This window comes from Xenopus tropicalis, chromosome 10 (genome assembly GCF_000004195.4).
Source record: "Xenopus tropicalis strain Nigerian chromosome 10, UCB_Xtro_10.0, whole genome shotgun sequence".
Taxonomy (NCBI): domain Eukaryota; kingdom Metazoa; phylum Chordata; class Amphibia; order Anura; family Pipidae; genus Xenopus; species Xenopus tropicalis.
In genome coordinates this window covers 15,145,213-15,162,286 of record NC_030686.2, presented here as the reverse complement: position 1 = coordinate 15,162,286, position 17,074 = coordinate 15,145,213, and the positions used below count along the sequence as shown (strand labels likewise).

Sequence of the window (17,074 nt, the reverse complement as noted above, 5' to 3'; positions counted from 1 at the left end):
GAGCTTACAATCTAAGGTCCCTATCACATTCCCATCAGTCCCTGACCAAGTGGAGCTTACAATCTAAGGTCCCTATCACATTCCCATCAGTCCCTGCCCCAATGAGCTTACAATCTAAGGTCCCTATCACATTCCCATCAGTCCCTGTACCAGTGGAGCTTTGGTTTTGGCTTTGATTTTGGGAGTGGCTATTTGGAAAGATGAGGGCAAGACTTGGGGCAGATCATTGTCGTCACGTTGCATACAGTGCCAATGATCTTTTATCAAGGTGCCATAGAATTGGGTGCCAGGGCTCTTTACCCAGATCACAGGTGCGCAGGGGCTTATTTTGGTCCAGTGTTTTCCTACGCAGCACGTTACGTCATGCACCCCTATGGCCAGAGTCGGACTGGGGGTGTGCGGGCCCACTGGGGTTACCACCCCAAGCCCCCCCCCCCCCGCAGGGGTCCCCACAACAGCTTTTGACCCCCGGGGTCGGTTGCTAGATTTCATATGGATATCCATGGTGGAGACTGGCAGCAATTTTTTTTTTAAAAAGAAAATATAGGCACCCCTAGGCACATGCTCTTGGGTGCCTTATTATAAATATGCCCCTGCAGGGGGGGTTAATGCATGCATCCCCCATATTGTATTATTTTAAGCGACAGGTTCATTTTGCACAGGCTCTATTTGGCTGTATGGCAGCTCCAGCAAGGTGCCCATAGCAATAAATGCTGAGGTGATTTTTGGAAATCGCTTTGCGGATTGGTAGTTTGGAGTAGAAAGACAGGCAAACCCATATTAAATTCGGGGAAATGTGTAAATTCCGAAAATATATGGCTTTCTGGGGTGAATGTATGTTTTTTTTGGAGCTTCGCCCCACATAAAATGCTGTAAATGTGTGGGTTTTGCAGTAGCTGAAATGGCAGAAATGATAGAGTGTTTGGGGTATCTTCATCTTGGGGCCCCCTATGCACATTGGGCAGCAAACAGTTCAGTGGACCCCTAGCATTCATATTTAGAGGGTTTTATCCCGGTATCTTAATCTTTTTTGTGGCCACATACAATGCTGCACTGGGCTTGGAGGTACAGTGTGATCACGGGCCCATTCAATTACTATTAGAATTTTTATTCTTCGATAAATGTAGCCTAGGGATCTCACATCTCATTAATCTGCCACTGTGTTGCCCGCAGAAGACCAAATAAAACTTAAATGGTGCAGTATTAGTGAGCCACACTGCTCGCAAGAAGGACCTTTACAGGATTGGAGATTGCAACCCTCATTTTTATGTGCTTCATGTGAGAGGTCTGTTGGTTGTCCGTGTATTAGTGTTTCACTGGGGATAGCACATCGCCATCTGTTGGTGGGCTGTAAGGTTGCAACCTCCATTGTTATATGGTTCTTTCACTGGTGCATCATGGTATTGGTTGGCAGGGCTCTCAACCGATGGGCTATGACTTGCCTCCCCCATATTGCATTGTTTTAAGAAACAGGTTCGTTTTGCACAGTGTTTGGCTGTATGGCAGCTCAGCCAAAGTTCCAATAGCAATGAACAGAGGGCCACAAGAGATGCTGCAGCCCAGCCCAGGATTCAAAATAGGCCCAATCAATTATATTCTTTCTTGTTCATCATTCTTTAGGTTCTTCAGGATTCTTTATTTTTATCTCCCTCCACTCAGCTAGCTGACATTTTCCCATCACAAGGACCCACAAAACCCACCCATCCATCCCTAGGGCAATGCAGGAAGTTTAGGATCTGCCAATCAAAAGAAATGGATAGGGAAAGAATTAGCCTGACAAGATCAATGAAATACATATCTATTGGAGGAATGTAAAACCTGCTGTTGCAGTTGCAATGGTCTTTCATTATGGTGCCATTCTACTGGTTGGCTGGACTCTCCTCCCAGGTGCCAATGTGACCAGTGGGCTAATGCTTGGGTCCCCCCACCCCTGCAATATTACATTGTTTCAAGCAACAGGGTAATTTTCCATTTTGCATAGACGGTGTTTGGTTGTATGGCAGCTCCAGCCAACTTCCAATAGCATTTAATGCAATAATGCAAGAGCTGCCAAGGTGCTGTAGTGGCGGGTCATATTTGGCCAGGGCTTGCGTGGAGTGGCCATTTGGACATTGAGGGCAAGTCTTAAGGTCCCCATACACGGGCAGATTGTGGCTGCCGATTCGGCAGCTTATCTGCCCGCGTAGGGGCAGAAATGAGGCGCCTGGCCGACCGATATCTGGCCTGAAATTGGCCAGATATTGATCGACCAGGTTAGAAAACTCAGTTGGATCGAGGACCGCATCGGCTCGTTGATGCGGTCCCTGAACCGACTGCCCCTTGCCGCCAATATAATTAGATCCTTTGGCCCCAGGGCCAAACGATCAAATTATTATTTTTTTTAACTACATGCTCCCCGATATCACCCACCCGCCAAGCGAGCGGATCTCAGCGTATATGGGGACAGATAGACAGATCATTGGCATCACTTTGCGTACAGTGCCAACAATCCTTTATCCATGCATTCGTCACGCGCTATCACACACACTCTGGAGCCAATTGCTGTGGATCTGGCGTTGTGCCACACACACACTAACATTAGAGCTGGGAGGCAATAAGTTGTATAACATGCACAGAGTGCAGGCTTTATTGTCAGAATATGCCACTGCTACAGTTTCTCACAAGTTTGTGCATTATTCCTTTGGAAGTTCTTTGTTGCTCTAGGGCTGTATGTTGCAGACCAGTCTGCCAGCAAAGGGGCAGTGATATTACACAAGTGCAATTTGGGGTTTTATCTTAAATAAACAAACATGAATTGACCGAGCACTGGTAGGGGCAGGTTACAAATCACAGCACTACACAAAAATTGTTGTTTTATGCATTGCTGGTCCATGGCTTTGTGCTTGGTAAGTGCTCTATGTGCAGATCTCTGTGCTACCTATCTTGTACAGGAATGTTATGCTGCAGCCTTTGGTGCCAGCTGTTTTGTAAGAGATATGTTGCAACATTCTTTGCCGGTTCATAGGCAGTTTTAAAATGCTCTGTGCCCTCTCTCATTTACTCAGGTAACAACTGCTCTGCAGTCACAGCATTGCCAGGTTTGTTTATTGACTCCAACAGGCATCGAGTCCAAGTGACGTTATACCATTAGCTTGGCATTTCCAACATAAATTTCACAGAGGGTCAGGTTAAAGAATAGGTACAAAATGCCAGGTACCCCCAGTGATTGTAATCACTGGGGGTACCCCAGGCCAGCGCTCATGTTAGCAGAAAACCGCACTGCCCTGGGGTAAATGCGAGTTAGCGATCCTCTTCCTTCCGTCTTCTTTCTTTGTGATGCCGAGCCAACATGTGCATTTGTGTGAAAAAGCTTTTCTAAGTTTGGCTTTGCACTCTACTGCACATGTGGTGCAAGAAAGAAGGAAGAGGATCGCTTATTCGCATGTAGCCCTGCTTGTGCTGTTTTTTGCTAACAGGGGCACTGGCCCAGGGTATCAAGTAAATCCTCCTTAAAGGGAGGATAACTCAAGTAAAGAGATAGGGAACTGTTTAAAACAACTGGGGGACTGCATTTGAGAATCAAATGGAGGTTCTAAAAAGACATAAAGAGAGATGAAAGTGAGAGAGAGATGTATGCAGCCCATAGAACAGCGCTCTGGCATTCCTGCCATATACCCTCACCTAAACCTATAAAGTACCATTATAATTACCATTATGACAAGGGAAAGAACTGACCATGTATGGTACATAATTCCATAGAACAAAGCCTGCTGCAAACAGCATTGAATCACAGTGACAGAAGTGGAATTGCAGTGGGAAATCATTTTTGAAACTTGTACATAGGGCAGGATGCAGATGCATTTCTCTAGCCGCAAATGACTGGATCAGTACAGTTTAACGCTCCAGCTGTATGGCTCAACAGCATGCATCCAGTCTTCCAATTTAAGGACAAAACAACCTCTTCACTCTGTGGTTAGGTTGTGTATGCCCAAAGCAAAAATGGGGAGTCTCTCATTACTTCATATTAACCCCCCCCCAGGAACAAGGATGGTCACCGAAAACACAGTAAAAAAGTAAATAAGTGCCATGCTTCCTGAGCCTGCCGAGAACTGCACATTTACCTCCATACGTAATAAAAGACACTAAGTTTGCAGAGGAGCAGCAATCCATAGCTACCAATAAACAGGTGACCAGGAAATTGTACCTGCTGACTGGTTGCTATGGCTCCTGGGCAGACTTAGGGGCACATTTACTAACCCACGAACGGGCCAAATGCGTTCGATTGCGTTTTTTTCGTAATGATCGGTATTTTGCGATTTTTTCGGAAAATTGTCGCGACTTTTCCGTTGCCATTCCGAAAGTGGCGCAAAATCTGGCGATTTTTTCGTAGCGTTAAAACGTGCGCGAAAAGTCGCGCCTTTTTCGTAGCCATTCCGAAAGTTGCGCAAAATGTTGCGATTTTTTCGTAGCGGTAAAACTTGCGCGAAAAGTCGCGCCTTTTAAGTTTTAACGCTACGAAAAAAATCGCCAGATTTGGCGCAACTTTCGGAATGGCACATATATATCTTGCTTGCAGGGACTGAGCCAAGAACATAAAAAGCAGTCTCCAAGCCGGAGCAGTTCAAAGCCAACAAACCAAAACACTTGAAATATTATAGTCCAAGCGTGCAGTAATAGAACTTAATTTGTATATAGATATAAAGAATAATGTCTTTTTGAATGACTAATGATTTCTTATTCACCAGCAAATTGTTTTCTGAATACCTCCTACTGTAACTATGTACAAAGATGGAATATTGGGGAGAAATGTATATTTTCAGTTTTTGTATCTGGATTTTCTATGTATGATAACAGTGGGAATACCTCAGATATGAGTGCAGAGGTTTAATATGTGAGAATGTGAAATTAAATCAAGACTTATATGTTCTACACAAAGGTGTGTCCTGCCATACTTTGCTTTACACCGACTGCTATTTTACTGGGAAAAGTAGGTACGTAGGTGTAACCACTAGGGGGTGCCGTTATGTTGGGCACTACCCATTAAAGTTAACCTTCTGTGTCCCAATAAAACTGAACCGATCAAGGATACTTTCCTCTAGAGTTCTGCCATGTTTGATTTATTTCCTAAGAATCCTCAGCGCCTGCCTGGGAAGGTGCACAGTCGTGTAGTTTACTCTACAGCACCTCCACCTGCCCAGGGCTACACAGGGGCTCCCTGGGAAATTGATCAACCATTATACTCCAGGGATGGAGACCCCATTCTCCTCGCTTGAACAAAGGAGAGGGAAGTGCAAGGGGGGTGGTCAGCGTCTATATTTGCTTTTGCATCTGCGTTGGCTGCGTTATTGGAGCCTTGGATTTATTTTCTGCATATATGAGATATCTGAAGTGATACTGGGGACACATATGATACAAATGAGCTATTGGTGTTTTATATGCTGCAATATTCATCTGTATCTGGTGAGTGGTTTGGCTCACTAGGGGTATCGGTGCAGGAAATTTCCCACATAACCGCACTGTCACTTTAAGTTAGTATAGTGGCTTGATAATCAGTTTAAATAGTTCAAATACAAAAAAGACCATCAATAAGTATCAAGGTAGTGTAAAGTAAAATTCCAATAATCATTTATTAGGACAAAAAAGAGAGCAGCCTAATGCGTTTCGTACCTTGTAGCACTTACTCATAGGGGCGGATTTACTAATCCACGAATCCGAATCCCGAAAGGGAAAAAATCATATTGGAAACAAAAATTTTGCGAATTTTTCGTCGCTGTCACAATTTTTTTGTATTTGTCGTGACTTTTTCGTCGCCATCGCTACTTTATCGTATTTTGAGCAACTTTTTAGTCGCCGTCGCAAATTTTTTCGTATTGAGCGATAGTAAACAGCGGAAAAACCAATCCGATTTTTTTGCGACGGCGACGAAAAAGTCGCAGAAAATATATGAAAAAGTTGCGACGAAAAAGTCACGACGGCGACGAAAAAGTCGCAAATATACCGATCATTACGAAAAAAACGTGTTCGGATGCTTTCGGTCCGTTCGTGGATTAGTAAATCTGCCCCATAGGCTCATTTAATTAATCAGCCCACATTCTAAAAGTTGCCTCGCGAGGCTTTTTCGGCGATTTCCCGAAATCGCGCCGCCGCGTGTGCCATCCCACCGGCGACTTACATTGTCGCCGGTGGGATGGCAACTGGCGGCAACTCTGGGCAACTCCCTGTTCGCGGGCGACTAATCTCCCCGTGTGCCAGAGCCCTAAAGCGCTGAATCTTTTCCTTTGGTATTCCTTTTATCTCTACTGAGCTGCTGTATGAGCAGTTGTATACAGCAACCCTTAAGGCTGTCCTAAAAGAGCAGGCAACACCTAACCTAACCGGCAGCTCCCTCTTATACTAACTGAGAAACCTGTTACACCATAAGGGCGAAGACACATGAGGGTATTAGTTGCCACAGCGACCCATAGGGTACAATGGACATCGCTGCAACTAATGTGCAGATTAGTCACTGCGACTTTTCAAAAGGGCGACTAATCGCCCCGTGTGTCTTCGCCCTAATAGACTGTGCATCAAAACAGAATATACTACATATATTAGATATTTAATGGCCTCACAATAGTGTTTTGTGCTATTTAATATCAGATACCTGGAGTATAAAGTATATTTTTTGCCTGCCCAGGATAGTTTGTTTTAATGGACAGATAATGAGCTCTAAGCAATCAATCCCCCTCCCTTTCCTTTGAGTGGCAGGCGTTGGCAGAATTTGACACAAGGAGGAGGAGCTTATTTTACTGTTTGAAACTGATATTTCTTAATCAAATCAGGCAATATGTATGCTCAGCACAAGCCCTATAAGTAAAAGCTGCTGAAGAATCACAATGATGGTTGCCATGGAGCTAGTCTATGACATCACAATGGGCACTGCCTGCATCATCTGCACACAGTCAAACCCCTTCAGTTCCTGGCGAGTGTTGCTAGCGATAAGCAGCAATCATGAGCGAATGGAACAATCCTTCTACTTCTAACAAATTAGAAAATCCTAATTTATCTACTTTTAATACCGAGGGAGAAAATTCCCAAAATCTTCCTGCGAACAACCCGCCTGCAGATAGAAGTTATTCTATTATCGATCCAATATGGGAAACTTTAGATCCGAATCCAGACCCACAGATCTTATATAATCAATTCAACAAAATCATTTTTGGAGGCACTTTGCCTACGGTTGATGTCAAATGGAGCAACAGGATGACTCGGTGAGTCTTAGTCCATATCGACTGTGACTTCTGAATTTGTTTAATCATTATAGACCCAAAACATGGGGCCTGTCCCACTAACTACTGTGCAGCCTGGCACCCAAAATTCTCCAGTTATGTTGTATAACTTTTGTCATATAGTATCTGAGATATTTAAAGTTTTATTCTTGCACCCAATACCTCACTTGTGCTTTTTGGCAGTTGGACATTGAAACTGCTGCCTCATGTGGGAGTTAGTCCTGGAATATCCGTAACCAACTTAACCAAACATACCCCCATGTTACAACCACATACTTCTGTCTCTAAGGCACTCAACATAATTGGTTGTATTGGTGCTTTATAAATATAATATTAATCATGATATATAGGGGCCGATTCACTAAAGGTCGATAACGCTTATCACATGCTTTTTTGCGTTAAAAAGCACACGATAAATAAGTACTGATTCATCAAAGTCATTTAGCATGCGTTAAGACGCATATCGCATGCGTTAAAAAACGCAGTTATTTCTATTGCATTGCGTTAATTGGCGAATAGAAATAATACTAACGCATGATTCACAAACACATATGAAGCATTAAACGCGCTAAATATCGCATTAGTCTGTACGAATATTGGGGTAGGCGTTTCTTAAAGAAAATTGCTGTTCGTGAGCTTTTGGCAACACAATATGGACTTTGCAGTGGGATTTATTCAAGTATGTGTTGGCCCCAGAGTGATGTAACCGCCAGTTTTCAGGGGAATGGTCATTTTCAGAACGGTAGTTTTCCGAAAATAATGGTTACGTGGGTAATATCGTGTGCTAATATAGCACGTGGGGAAATATATCACGCACAGCGGGAAATAACGCACATGGTGGAAAATAACGCAAGAAAAACGCTCATCAAGAGTTAAATAACGCAAAGAACATCGCGTCTTAATTATGACACCTGTCCTTTTAGTGAATCGAGCGTTAGGCTGATGCCACACGTGGCGTAGGGCTGATTTTTTCGGCAAGCGGAAAAATGCTCGCCGAAAATTCAGCCCTACGCCTGCTATTTGTGCCTGCACCCGAATGAATGGAATACGCTCGGGTGCAGGCACATGTAGCCGATATACGCATGAAAACGCGAGAGAATGCAAAGTCCTACGCCACGTGTGGCATCAGTCTTAAGTCGCAAAAAATAAGAAGTGATAAAAAATTTTAACGCATGCTATTAATAGCGCTCGTTTTATTGCCCTTTAGTGAATCGGCCCCATAATCTCAATAACAAAAGAGGGATGGGGGAACTTTCAATATATGTGTATAGATATAAGGAAAAGGAGGGGGCCCAAGCTGGTGGCGTTAGGATGGATTGAAAAGGCCACAGATTAGAATGAGGTAAATTGGTTAGAAGATGGTTATGGTAGCCCAGTGATCCCCAACCAGTGTCTCTAGAGCAGTGATCCCCAACTAGTGTCTCGGGGGCAACACGTTGCTCCCCAATCCCTTGGATGTTGCTCTCAGTGCCCCCAAACCAGGGAGTTATTTTTGAATTCCTGACTTGGGGGCAAGTTTTGGTTGAATAAAAACAAGATTTCCTACCAAATAAAGCCCCTGTAAGCTGATAGTGTACATAGAGGCCCCTAATAGCCAATCACAGCCCTTATTTGGCTCCTCCATGAACTTTTATGGTGCTTGTGTTGCTCTCCAAGTCTTTTTACATTTGACTGTGGCTCACATGTAAGAAAGGTTGGGGATCCCTGCTCTAGAGCAACATGTTGCTCCCCAACCCCTTGGATGTTGCTCCCAGGAGCCTCAAAGCAGGGGCTTATTTTGTATTTCTGTCTTAGAGGCAAGTTTTGGTTGCATAAAAACCCAGTGTAATGCTAAACAGAGCCTGTAGGCTGCCAGTCCACATAGGGACTACCAAATAGCCAATCACAGCTCTTATTGTCACCCCCCAGGATTTTTTTCATGATTAGAGATTAGAGTATACATGAGAGTTATAGAAGTTGGTTTTAGGAGATAGGAAATACCCCCAAAACACAAGCAAGGGTATTTAGGTCATCTCTACTCCCAACAACAATTGTACCGTATATACTCGAGTATAAGCCGATCCGAGTATAAGCCGAGGTACCTAATTTTACCTAAGAAAACTGGAAAAACTTATTGACTCGAGTATAAGCCTAGGGTGGGAAATGCAGCAGCTACTGCTAAGTTTCAATAATCAAATAAATAATAAAAGGACACTCAGCGTGTCCCCTTGTGAACTCTTCATAAATATATCATGCTGGCAGCTGCAGATTAGGGAAAGGTGATTAGGGAAAGGTGGATGGAGGACCCTTTGACCCTCCTGCCTTGAAGAGTTACAGCAGTTAATTCATATATATACACTGGAAATTATTTAATTTATTTACATATCATAATAGCCAAATTTGTCTATTTACCCTGAATAGTAGTGTCCACAGTTCAGTGGGGAATGCAGTTGCGGGGGTTGGGTGTACACACTCCCAGTTTAGTGATACAGAATTAATTGTAGTGGGGTTTATACAGTTTAGTTAGCTATTGCAGGGGGAGACATAGTTAGAGTCAAAGTGCAGCCATTGTACTCTTATCTGAGAAAGGTGGGGAGATGCATATACACAAAGTGAAAATTAGTTAATTAAATGGTAGTTCTATTTACCCCATATAGCACTCTCCCAACACCAAAAACCACCATCCCCCACCACTGCCGTCTCACTTGATTGAGTAGCGCGATCTCTAATGTTCCACACGGCCCGATTATCTCTTAAGTAAATACCAGCTCTCAGAGCTGTGAGAGGACATCTGCCCGATTCAGCCCCCCTCCTCCTTCCTCCCGGCCGCAGTTAACCCTTTAATGAATGACAGCTCTCAGATCTGTGACGAAGCGTCTGCCCAAATCAACCCCCCTTCTCCCTCAAGTGTCACAGCGTGTGTGCTCTCCGTTCCTACCTGCAGCTATCAGCAGCCGCCTATTCACCCGATTCTAACTGCCTCACTAGCTGGCGTGCCCCCACCCCCATGCACATACAGATGTACCTCCTCAATGGCATGTCCTGCAGAAAGTGTCGCACTCCACCGGCATACTCACGTGCATGCACGCACAACAAGCAACAGCACAGTTATATGGGAAGTTCTGCTTGCGCGCCGAATGGCATCGACACCCTCACACTCCACGGAAGTATGTGCGCAAGCAACAAGCATGGGAGGCTGTGCTTGCAGTCAGAATGTCATCGCAGCGTATCGCTTATACTCGAGTATAAGCCGAGCCTGACTTTTTTAGCACATTTTTGGTGCTGAAAATCTCGGCTTATACTCGAGTATATACGGTATATATAATCACCTTCCTTTCTTTTAGATCAACTGGTGTGTGTTATCATTCACTGAATAAGAGTGGGGATTGCATAGGATGTCGAATACGCCTAAGCAAGAAGATTTTAGAATTGCGTCGAAGAAAGGACATGGTGGAAGTAAGTATACATTTCTTTAGTATCTATTCTGGGCAGCAGGGTGATATTTGTGTTTGGGGAGGCTACCATTAGAAGACATTCCATAGGAGAACTTTTTTTTTACGGTTCTCAGTCTATAGAAACATTTCTATATAGTGGTATGAAAGAAATCTATATTATTTAGATAGATGCAGATCTCCCTATACCATAGGCTTGCATACTGTATGGTCACTTACCCATACTGTTATATAGTTACATAGTTACATAGGGTTGAAAAAAGACCAGAGTCCATCAAGTTCAATCCTTCCAAGTAAACCCAGCACCCACACAACCCACACCTACCAATCTATACACTCACATACAGACCCACACTGACCTATCTATACACTCACATACAGACCCATACTGACCTATCTATCCACTCACATACAGACCCATACTGACCTATCTATCCACTCACATACAGACCCACACTGACCTATCTATATACTCACATACAGACCCATACTGACCTATCTATCCACTCACATACAGACCCATACTGACCTATCTATCCACTCACATACAGACCCATACTGACCTATCTATCCACTCACAAATAGACCCACACTGACCTATCTATCCACTCACATACAGACCCATACTGACCTATCTATCCACTCACATACAGACCCATACTGACCTATCTATCCACTCACATACAGACCCATACTGACCTATCTATCCACTCACATACAGACCCATACTGACCTATCTATACACTCACATACAGACCCATACTGACCTATCTATCCACTCACATACAGACACACACTGACCTATCTATCCACTCACATACAGACCCATACTGACCTATCTATACACTCACATACAGACCCATACTGTCCTATCTATCCACTCACATACAGACCCATACTGACCTATCTATACACTCACATACAGACCCATACTGTCCTATCTATAAACTCACATACAGACCCATACTGACCTATCTATACACTCACATACAGACCCACACTGACCTATCTATACACTCACATACAGACCCACACTGACCTATCTATCCACTCACATACAGACACACACTGACCTATCTATACACTCACATACAGACCCATACTGTCCTATCTATACACTCACATACAGACCCATACTGACCTATCTATACACTCACATACAGACCCACACTGACCTATCTATACACTCACATACAGACCCACACTGACCTATCTATACACTCACATACATACCCACACTGACCTATCTATCCACTCACATACAGACTCACACTGACCTATCTATCCACTCACATACAGACTCACACTGACCTATCTATCCACTCACATACAGACCCATACTGACCTATCTATACACTCACATACAGACCCACACTGACCTATCTATCCACTCACATACAGACCCATACTGACCTATCTATCCACTCACATACAGACTCACACTGACCTATCTATCCACTCACATACAGACCCACACTGACCTATCTATCCACTCACATACAGACCCATACTGACCTATCTATACACTCACATACAGACCCACACTGACCTATCTATCCACTCACATACAGACCCATACTGACCTATCTATCCACTCACATACAGACCCACACTGACCTATCTATCCACTCACATACAGACCCATACTGACCTATCTATCCACTCACATACAGACCCACACTGACCTATCTATCCACTCACATACAGACCCACACTGACCTATCTATCCACTCACATACAGACCCACACTGACCTATCTATACACTCACATACAGACCCACACTGACCTATCTATCCACTCACATACAGACCCACACTGACCTATCTATACACTCACATACAGACCCATACTGACCTATCTATCCACTCACATACAGACCCACACTGACCTATCTATCCACTCACATACAGACCCATAATGACCTATCTACTCACTCACATACAGACCCATACTGACCTATCTATCCACTCACATACAGACCCATACTGACCTATCTATCCACTCACATACAGACCCACACTGACCTATCTATACACTCACATACAGACCCATACTGACCTATCTATCCACTCACATACAGACCCATACTGACCTATTTATACACTCGCATACATAAACTATATATACAACCACTGATACTAACTGTAGATATTAGTATCACAATAGCCTTGGATATTCTGATTGTTCAAGAACTCATCCAGGCCCCTCTTATAGGCACTAACAGAGTCTGCCATTACCCCATCACTAGGAAGGACATTCCCCAACCTCACTGCCCTCCCCGTGAGGAACCCCCTACGCTGCTTCAAATGGAAGCTCCGTTCCTCTAATATAAAGGGGGGACCTCTGGTGCGTTGATTGTTTTTATGGGAAAAAAGAACATCCCCCAACTGCCTATAATCCCCTCTAATGTACTTGTACAGAGTAATCATATATATAGAAAACAATACAATAGAGAAAGAGGCAATATTAAAGCAATGTGTTCATTCTCTGCAGTCCCTCCTTCACGAGATGATCCATGTCTTACTGTGTTCCACAAATAATATGGATCCAGGTGATGATCATGGGCCAAATTTCCGACTTACTATGGAGGTCTTTAATAATTCATTTGGCACTAATATAACGGTAAGTGCTTTGTTACAATATGTTGGACTTACAATGGAGGTGATAGATGACAGAAAGAGTAGAAATAGTTAGGAATGTAGTTCATAACGTGCATTTATTTGTCATTTGTTAAGATTTCCCATACATTTTACGAAGAAGTCGAAGCAATAAAGAGGCATTGGTGGGAATGCGATGGGCCCTGCCAAAATGTAGTTAAAAGGGCAACTAACAGAGCCCCTTCCTCCAAGGAACGCTGGTTCCGAGAGCATGAGCAGACATGTGGAGGAAGTTTCATAAAGACCTCTGAGCCTGAGGGTCGGGCACGAAAGCGGAGAAGAACCTAGACTGTATCATCCCTATGGGAATGCTAAGTCATACTGAATAGCCGAGGTTTAGAGCCTGGCCTCATTCAAATGGACTGTCCGTTTTATCAGCTGTATATGGTTGGGTAAGTCATTTCTAGTTGCATCACCAGTTTATTGAATTTCAATACATTTCAATTCAATTTATTGTATTTTTATTGATTATGCTTCTCTTATTAGGTCACCAGAGCTTTACTGCTATTCTCCAAAAAGAGACCCAGCATGGACAACATTTTCCAACCTTCCAAGTAATGGGTTTTTTAATCTGGACACATTTTTTTCCCATTGTATTAAAATTTACAGCTGCACTGTATTATCTATTACTATGATCCTTTATTTATATAGCACTGAAATATTCAGCAGGGCTTTACAGAGATGACACACGATTTCCATCAGTCCCTGCCCCAGTGAGCTTACAATCTAAGGTCCCTATCACATTCCCATCAGTCCCTGCTCCAGTGGAGCTTACAATCTAAGGTCCCTATCACATTCCCATCAGTCCCTGTTACAGTAGAGCTTACAATCTAAGGTCCCTATCACATTCCCATCAGTCCCTGCTCCAGTGGAGCTTACAATCTAAGGTCCCTATCACATTCCCATCAGTCCCTGCTCCAGTGGAGCTTACAATCTAAGGTCCCTATCACATTCCCATCAGTCCCTGCCCCAGTGGAGCTTACAATCTAAGGTCCCTATCACATTCCCATCAGTCCCTGCCCCAGTGGAGCTTACAATCTAAGGTCCCTATCACATTCCCATCAGTCCCTGCTCCAGTGAGCTTACAATCTAAGGTCCCTATCACATTCCCATCAGTCCCTGCTCCAGTGGAGCTTACAATCTAAGGTCCCTATCACATTCCCATCAGTCCCTGCCCCAGTGGAGCTTACAATCTAAGGTCCCTATCACATTCCCATCAGTCCCTGCCCCAGTGGAGCTTACAATCTAAGGTCCCTATCACATTCCCATCAGTCCCTGTTACAGTAGAGCTTACAATCTAAGGTCCCTATCACATTCCCATCAGTCCCTGCCCCAGTGGAGCTTACAATCTAAGGTCCCTATCACATTCCCATCAGTCCCTGCCCCAGTGGAGCTTACAATCTAAGGTCCCTATCACATTCCCATCAGTCCCTGTTACAGTAGAGCTTACAATCTAAGGTCCCTATCACATTCCCATCAGTCCCTGTTACAGTAGAGCTTACAATCTAAGGTCCCTATCACATTCCCATCAGCCCCTGCCCCAGTAGAGTTTACAATCTAAGGTCCCTATCACATTCCCATCAGTCCCTGCCCCAGTGGAGCTTACAATCTAAGGTCCCTATCACATTCCCATCAGTCCCTGTTACAGTAGAGCTTACAATCTAAGGTCCCTATCACATTCCCATCAGTCCCTGTTACAGTAGAGCTTACAATCTAAGGTCCCTATCACATTCCCATCAGTCCCTGCCCCAGTGGAGCTTACAATCTAAGGTCCCTATCACATTCCCATCAGTCCCTGTTACAGTAGAGCTTACAATCTAAGGTCCCTATCACATTCCCATCAGTCCCTGCCCCAGTAGAGTTTACAATCTAAGGTCCCTATCACATTCCCATCAGTCCCTGCCCCAGTGGAGCTTACAATCTAAGGTCCCTATCACATTCCCATCAGTCCCTGTTACAGTAGAGCTTACAATCTAAGGTCCCTATCACATTCCCATCAGTCCCTGCCCCAGTGGAGCTTACAATCTAAGGTCCCTATCACATTCCCATCAGCCCCTGCCCCAGTGGAGCTTACAATCTAAGGTCCCTATCACATTCCCATCAGTCCTTGCCCCAGTGGAGCTTACAATCTAAGGTCCCTATCACATTCCCATCAGTCCCTGACCCAGTGGAGCTTACAATCTAAGGTCCTATCACATTCCTATCAGTCCCTGGCCCAGTGGAGCTTACAATCTAAGGTCCTATCACATTCCCATCAGTCCCTGTTACAGTAGAGCTTACAATCTAAGGTTCCTATCACATTCCCATCAGTCCCTGCCCCAGTGGAGCTTACAATCTAAGGTCCCTATCACATTCCCATCAGTCCCTGTTACAGTAGAGCTTACAATCTAAGGTCCCTATCACATTCCCATCAGTCCCTGCCCCAGTGGAGCTTACAATCTAAGGTCCCTATCACATTCCCATCAGTCCCTGCCCCAGTGGAGCTTACAATCTAAGGTCCCTATCACATTCCCATCAGCCCCTGTTACAGTAGAGCTTACAATCTAAGGTTCCTATCACATTCCCATCAGCCCCTGCCCCAGTGGAGCTTACAATCTAAGGTCCCTATCACATTCCCATCAGTCCCTGCCCCAGTGGAGCTTACAATCTAAGGTCCCTATCACATTCCCATCAGTCCCTGCCCCAGTGGAGCTTACAATCTAAGGTCCCTATCACATTCCCATCAGTCCCTGCCCCAGTGGAGCTTACAATCTAAGGTCCCTATCACATTCCCATCAGTCCCTGCCCCAGTGGAGCTTACAATCTAAGGTCCCTATCACATTCCCATCAGTCCCTGTACCAGTGGAGCTTACAATCTAAGGTCCCTATCACATTCCCATCAGTCCCTGTACCAGTGGAGCTTTGGTTTTGGCTTTGATTTTGGGAGTGGCTATTTGGAAAGATGAGGGCAAGACTTGGGGCAGATCATTGTCGTCACGTTGCATACAGTGCCAATGATCTTTTATCAAGGTGCCATAGAATTGGGTGCCAGGGCTCTTAACCCAGATCACAGGTGCGCAGGGGCTTATTTAGGTCCAGTGTTTTCCTAGGCAGCACGTTACGTCATGCACCCCTATGGCCAGAGTCGGACTGGGGGTGTGCGGGCCCACTGGGGTTACCACCCCAAGCCCCCCCCCGCAGGGGTCCCCACAACAGCTTTTGACCCCCGGGGTCGGTTGCTAGATTTCATATGGATATCCATGGTGGAGACTGGCAGCAATTTTTTTTTAAAAAGAAAATATAGGCACCCCTAGGCACAGGCTCTTGGGTGCCTTATTATAAATATGCCCCTGCAGGGGGGTTAATGCATGGATCCCCCATATTGTATTATTTTAAGCGACAGGTTCATTTTGCACAGGCTCTATTTGGCTGTATGGCAGCTCCAGCAAGGTGCCCATAGCAACAAATGCTGAGGTGATTTTTGGAAATATCATCCAAATCTGTAAATTCAGGAACGCTTTGCGGATTGGTAGTTTGGAGTAGAATGACAGGCAAACCCATATTAGATTTGGGGAAATGTGTAAATTCCGAAAATATATGGCTTTCTGGGGTGAATGTATGTTTTTTTGGAGCTTCGCCCCACATAAAATGCTGTAAATGTGTGGGTTTTGCAGTAGCTGAAATGGCAGAAATGATAGAGTGTTTGGGGTATCTTCATCTTGGGGCCCTTCATGCCAAGTACTGAAACCCTGCACATTG

General features: G+C 44.4%; 1 protein-coding gene across 1 annotated transcript; it reads left to right on the top strand.

Moving 5' to 3' along the window:
* The first annotated feature begins 7,081 nt into the window (after positions 1–7,081).
* On the top strand, positions 7,082–14,018 carry LOC116408078 (sprT-like domain-containing protein Spartan). The gene is made up of 4 exons (XM_031894878.1): positions 7,082–7,229; positions 10,571–10,682; positions 13,173–13,301; positions 13,415–14,018. Exons 1-4 carry the CDS (start codon positions 7,222–7,224, stop codon positions 13,622–13,624), a joined length of 459 nt encoding a protein of 152 aa, XP_031750738.1. The 5' UTR covers positions 7,082–7,221; the 3' UTR covers positions 13,625–14,018.
* The last annotated feature ends 3,056 nt before the right edge of the window (positions 14,019–17,074 follow it).